Consider the following 6918-nt stretch of genomic DNA (forward strand, 5'->3'; position numbering starts at 1 on the left):
CAAACAATTAGTTCCAATATGCCTTTAATATATAGTATAAGAAAATTACAGGAGTTTAAGTACAAAGCATATTGTAATTAACAGGTAAACTTATTAACACTTTTCCAAACAAGTCCCAAACAAGATTCAACAATATCATACAAAACATCATATTCTCTAATTGGTTAAAACATCAAATGCTGTGATCACTGATCAGCTACCAACCTAGCTAGCTCAATCTGAAACATTTGCATGATTCATTCATGTAACATGAAACATGAAACATTGCTATCTCCTGATCATAACCAGATATATAATATAAGCTATGCATATTGGGGACTTAAAATTACCTTAAACCAAATAAAAACAAGGTTCTTACAAAAAATCTTCCAAGGATGATGAACTGAATATAGAAATTCTCCTCCTCTTTCTAGACTCTAAGATGTCCTGTGAAACAGAAAATCTATCAAGAACAGACCTAAGAGCTTGGTGAACCGATCCGGCCAGGAACTGCCTATACTCAGCATCTTCAAAGCTCTGTTCTTCACAGCTGATTATCACAAAAACATTCTTCATCCTGCCTCCTAACGTCGCGATCTCTGCGCTTATTATCATAAGATGAAGGGCATCAAGTGCTTGTCTTATATCAGATAACAAGCCGGGTTTGTATTCGCAGCATAGAGATGCTCTTATTGAATAAGGGAAGCCATTCAATCCACCTTCTTGTTCTTCAACTCTTAATTCATCATTGTCCTTTGGTATCATTAGGCCTTGACATGCTTGTGCTGCATTCGTTTTCAGCTCCTTCAGATGTCTAATAACCTCAGCCAGTAATGATGCTTTGTCCATCTGAGTTTCAAAAGAAATTTTCAGATTTTTCATGCTAAGAAAATTGGATCATAGTACTTGGTAGTTGGTATTGACCAAGTAAGTTTTAAGCAATAAAAGTTGTATGCTAAGAAAGTTGGATCATGGTGCTTGGTATTGACCAAGTATGTTTAAGTAATAAAAGTTGTATGCTAAGTAACAGTTATAACTTTTGCTTGATTACACATGAAAATATGATTGATAATTCAAAGTATATGAACAACTTGAATGCACTAAAAACAAAAAAACACAATCATGTTCAATATATCATAGAACAAGTTAATCATCAATCCAGTCCAAAAATGAACATCAAGATTAATCTTCAAGATTAGTCTTCCATTGTTTAAAATGAACATCAATTAAGCCCTTCAATATATATATTGGCATCAATTTGATTCTTAATTGATGGATATTTCATACTATGAAGGATCAAATTATTGTTAAAAATACCTTGAAAGGACTACTAACTTCATATTCTGCATATCTTTGAAAACTTTACTCATTTATCCACCAAATACAAATTGAGATAATGAAAATGAAAATAAGAAATTTAATGCAGAACCTACCCTTTTTTCTTAATGCAGTGACTGCCAAATTGCAAATGCATGAACAGTGATCATAGCTATGCTCTCATTAAAAAAGGGGAAAATATTAAACAGTAAATCATTCAGAAGTTCAGCAGCCTTTAAGCTATTATTGTGCTTTCAACAAAATGATTTGCTGAAAGTCAACAATCACAGCTCACAACTAAACCAAATGCTTTTAACAAAAATGTTTTGGAGACAATAAAAATCATCTCATCAATGCTTTTTTTTAGTGTCCAACAGTAATTGAACAACTCAAACCAGAATCAATGATAAAACTGTGTATATGGTTAATCATAAACAATCAAAGATGAAACAAAACAAACTGATTAGCTGAACTAGCATTGACTATTTGTAATTAACCATTAAAAAGCAATCATCATCATCAAAATGATGATATTATTGTAAAAATAAAGGGATTACATTGAAGAAACAGAAACCTTGTTAGCAGCAGGGATGACAGTTCTGAGTGTATCAAGGTGAGCATTGATTCTAGCTCTTCTCCTCCTCTCAGCTTCACTGTGGTTCTTCAAAGCTTCAATGGTTCTCTCAGGGAACACACCCTTGCGCTCTAATTTCACAGGGGCCTCAACCAACTCACCCTTCACCCTATCCAAAACCAGTGAAGAAGATGAAGCATACCCACCTCCAACACCACTACTCCTCTCTGATGAAGCAGCAAAACCTTCCATTTCCATATCCCAAAACCAAACCAAAAAAAAGGGTATCTCAAACTCAAAAGTCAAAAGGAAACAAACAAACAGAAACACAATTAATGTCTATGTATATGAGGTTTTTGGTGAGTTAAACAGCACACAAAAGACAATACCAATCTTGGAATAATAATAAGGTGAAGTTGTTGAAGAAGAAGAAGCAGCAGCAGCAGCTTTATGTTTGGTAGTGGTGTTGTGTTGTTGTGTAATTTCCATAAGGACAAAGAAAAACAAGAAGAAAGAAGAAAACAAAGAGGGAAAGAGCAGTGTTTGTGTTTAGAGACAAAAGTAAAAAGGCTTATGTTTTGTCATGTATGTATGTATGTATGTATGTTGAAGTGTGAAGTGAGTGTGTCAGATTATTCAGATGTATGATTGTGGTGATGATGGATTGAATGATGGATCTGCTGCTATGCTGAGACTAAGAGATCTTCAGAGAGAAAGAGAGAAAAGAGAAAGAGAAAGCAGTGTTAGTGTGTGATTTGTGAAGTACTATTTATGGATTTGCTACATTTGCTGCTGTGGGACTACTCCTACTCTCACTTTTAAAGCACCAAATTCTTCCCTTTTTTATGTATATTGATGCTCAAATTGGTATTTGAAAGATTACACATGATTTAATTTAGTTTTTGAAAAATTTAATTTTCAATTTAATCACAAAAGGTACTTATATTAACAAAAGTTAATTAAAAGACTAATATGACGTGCATTAATATCTTTCTGAAATTAAAGGACTCATATGATTTGTATTAATATGACTCGCATTAATAATCAAAGAGATTTTTAAAGAAGTCCTAATTTGGTAGCGTTTGTTTTGAAGTACTGAGATAGAGATGGGAAGACTGAGACTTAGTATTATGTTTGTTGGTTCAGAAACTGATACTAAAATTTCTGTCTCTATTCCCAAAATTTCAGTATTTCATTACCTCCAAAAAGTGGGGACACAGAAGACTAAAATTTGTAGAGATGAAGATTGAAACTTTAATAATATTTTATACCTAAAATACGTTCATTTCAATTAATTAATTCCAATTTTACTCTCTGTACAAATTAAATTAGAATTTCATTCTTATTTCAATTTCTGTCTCCCACTTTACACCAAACAGAATACTGAGATTTATTTCAATCTCTGTCTCTTAGTCTCTGTCTCTCAATCTCAGTTTTTTAGTTTCTGTCTCTCCACCAAACGCTACCAAAGAGAACAAAAAATGTTAGGTATATATAATCAAAAGGCTGATTAACACCTTGTCTTATTGTCTTTGAGATTTCTTTGTACAAATTCACACATAAATAATATTCTATGTATTTAAATTCATTTTTTAAAAAATGCTAAATAATATCCTATCATCATGCATTATCTCAAAAGCCAAAAAGATAGAGTAAAAAACAAACGAAAAAAAGGCTCAAAATATTCACAAAATTTGGTGGTATGTCCAACAATTGCATAGTAATGTCCAACTTAGTGGTCCATCCATGTATGTTGATATTTAATTTTAATTTTATGTTTCAAAAACTTTACCCTCCATATTTGTAAATTAGCCACATTGTCAATGTATCCGACAGAAACCCAAATCTAGTTTCACATTCATCCAACATCAAAGCCAAAGAAACTTAAGAAAAGTGCCAAAAGTCTTCAAATTTAAACCTCTTGAGTTCTGAGTGCTTAAGATTCACAGTTGGATAATTTTGTCTGAATTAATATAAACCCAAATTAACCTTTATGGAACTGAACAATATTTGTCCACACACACACACATAGTGGCACATAACAAAAAATACCCTCAAGAGTGGTAAGATTCATAAAAATACATATTATGAATGATGACAAATCCTTAATTTAGCAGATTTTGAAGGGAATCCTAAGCATGATTGAGCCATTAGCTTTCAATTGCTCAAAGTCTTTAAATTAATGCATATAATAAGGGGGTGTTGATTTATTCAATTAAATTATGAAAAAAGTTTAATAAAAAAATATATACTAATCAGATAAAACATTTAAAATATAAATAATTGAATAAAATAATTATATTAATATAACAAGACCAAATTAGATGTTTGTATGGTATTTTTTATTTTAAAAAAATATAAAATTAAATCCAAATAAAGATGGTGATTGGGACATTCCAATATAGAAAGTGGATTAGCAGTAATTGGGATTACTTGTAATCTCAAAATTGGTTAAATTAATTGCCGCAAATTGCGTTTTGTGGCTCTTCCAAATCTGCAAACGCACACTAGTCTTGAATTTTCTTTTGGAATCATGCACAGTGATTCGTGGGGGAATGTGTTGTGGTCATTTAATTAATTAATTAATTAATTGAACAATAGAAAGCTTTATTTAGGCAAAGCCAATTTTAGATGGGAACCCCTTTAGGCTTAAGAGCCAGCTAATCACTTTTTTTAAAAAGAAATTAAACTAATTAATGCCCTTAGGCCTTAACCAAATCACTTTCATTTGACAATTAGAATTGTGATCCGTTACCACGTCATTGATGCTGACACAAAAATTAAACACATAGCTTTATTTGAACAAAGCCACTTAGATTCACACAACTTTTTTTTTTAAATTAAATGACCATGAAGGTTCCTATGTGACTCATGCTATTTTATAATCCTATTTATGGTGGTCCTCAACTTTCCACTAGTGCAAAACCATGAACTTAATGTTATTTGGTATCGATATACAAATTCTGTTATTAAGAATTTGATTAGTCTAGTTCAATTGAAAAATTATAATTTCATTTGTTAATATGATTTTTTTGCTTCTCACTTTCGAATCTTTGGTCCCAGATTCTTAACTTGAAATCACTAATGTTACGTTCTTCAGGGTTTATTATCTGTGCAAATTAATATATACTTGCTTAATTTGTGTGATCACATCATGGTTAATGACATGTCATAAACGGAACTATGATCTTGAAAGATGTTTAATTAACTCAACTAATTCAGTATATATACTAAGCAATTACTATCACCAATTCAATTAACTAAAACTTTGTAAGTAAAAATAATAACGGTTTTGAATAATGATTTCAATTCTATTTTAGCTAACAATAAATTAATAAATATTTTTAAATTATATTTTATACTAATTTAATTATTATTAATTAGTAATTATTTAAATTTTATTTTTTTTAAAATATAAAATTAATAATTATTAATTGTAATTAATTAAAATTAATTTGTTAGGAGTTGTTTACCTATAATTTTTTTTAATAATTTTACTTGTGGATAATTGTATAGGTTATTGGCTTATTGGGACATGGAATAATTGTATTGGTTATTGGCTTAATCCTACCCAAAACAGACATTATCATAAGTTAAGCTACCAATCATTAGAAGGAAGGTATTTCACGTTTTTGAACGTAGTTGGATAACTAAAATAAAAAATATTAAAAAACATAGTGTTCTTCATTTTTTCTATATATTTTATTTATGTGAAGTTGATCATCATCTTCATACACGCCACTTTTGTGCATCCTCTTACGGAATCACGGTAATATTTGATTTATATTCTACTAAATTATTAATAGGTACAAATAAATATTAATTCACGGTTTCATTTATTAAACATATAAAATTATAATATAATTAGTTAATAAAATAATAAGTAGTTTACGATTTAATCAAAAGATTATATTCAAATTCTATAAATAATAATAAATAATATTTTTATTGATATACATGATAAAAGATATTTAACCCAAAAAATTGTATAATAAATCCTTCCCTAATTTCCATTATAAAATAGATATGGTAAACCAATTCAAACACTACGTGTACGTCAGGTTTCTACGTAGAAATTGATCGGCAAAAGAAAGGTTATGTTAAAAAAAGTATTGTTATCGGCTCTCAAATATAAGTTTGTGGTGCTAATCACCCCTCTAATCAACGTCTCCTATACGTAATATAATAATTAAGTACATCCCAGCTCCAACTTATTTATTGACTAAAAAATGGATGGGCAAAAATTTTATCATCAAGCAAACTCAGAAATTAAAAAATGTTCATTTTTTTTTGGATACCTTAGAGATTTCAAACTTTGAGAAATTCTTTTAGACGGTAGTGATATTGTCTAATGTCTACTCCGAAAAGGGAAAAGTCACACTATTTTTTTCCCTTTAAAATGGAACTAATTATTTTTTTTGACCTAAGAAGTATTGAGAAATTTTGGTAAGTCACATTTTATAATAATTTGTCGGTTGGTCAATATATTTTTGCATGGATAAAGCGAAACTACTTCACTAACCCAAATTGAATAACAAAAAAGTTAGTTAAAGATTTAAAATTAAAAAATATTTTTTTTTAATTTTTTACAGTATTTTTTAGTCTAATAAATTAAGGACTAATTCGTTACCGATCTAAATTCTATTTAAGAATTTATTATAGACCAATGGACTACTACATGAATAAGGTGGGATTCGAACTACCCACACTTATTTAAACGGTGCACTTGACTAACTTAAGTTGGTTAACATCTATCATTTTTAACAGACCTGTGTGACAGAAGCAAAGCCCGTTGATCCAAATTCTTTATATGAGGCACTAATATATGGGCTCAACATGTTTCGTCAGTTTTGGCACTCGGCCCAATAGAGGTAGCCATTTATGTGTGTTTTCGACATTGTCACAACCAGTTTCGTATCAATTCTTACCTTGCCCACGAGCTTCACTGTATAGGCCCAAGCAATGTAGCATTGGATGTGGAGAGAGACAGACAGATATTCATTTCCCAGACCCATAAAAGAGAGGCATTTGATACGCATAACTTATAT

General features: G+C 30.2%; 1 protein-coding gene across 1 annotated transcript; it reads right to left on the bottom strand.

Moving 5' to 3' along the window:
- On the bottom strand, positions 1–2710 carry LOC130943437 (transcription factor bHLH30-like). Its single transcript, XM_057871313.1, has 3 exons — positions 2260–2710; positions 1871–2115; positions 1–828 (listed from the first exon to the last, which is right to left on the bottom strand). Exons 1-3 carry the CDS (start codon positions 2357–2359, stop codon positions 355–357), a joined length of 819 nt encoding a protein of 272 aa, XP_057727296.1. The 5' UTR covers positions 2360–2710; the 3' UTR covers positions 1–354.
- Between the last annotated feature and the right edge of the window lie 4208 nt (positions 2711–6918).

The sequence above is a fragment of the Arachis stenosperma genome, chromosome 8, assembly GCF_014773155.1.
Source record: "Arachis stenosperma cultivar V10309 chromosome 8, arast.V10309.gnm1.PFL2, whole genome shotgun sequence".
Lineage (NCBI taxonomy): Eukaryota > Viridiplantae > Streptophyta > Magnoliopsida > Fabales > Fabaceae > Arachis > Arachis stenosperma.

Bases quoted from the DNA above. Each gene is read 5' to 3' on its own strand.
- LOC130943437 (XM_057871313.1), bottom strand. From the start codon at position 2,359: ATGGAAATTACACAACAACACAACACCACTACCAAACATAAAGCTGCT. The intron at 2,116-2,259 runs GTATTGTCTTTT...TGGAAATGGAAG, and splicing joins TTATTATTATTCCAAGATTG to GTTTTGCTGCTTCATCAGAG. The intron at 829-1,870 runs GTTTCTGTTTCT...TTTGAAACTCAG, and splicing joins TCATCCCTGCTGCTAACAAG to ATGGACAAAGCATCATTACT.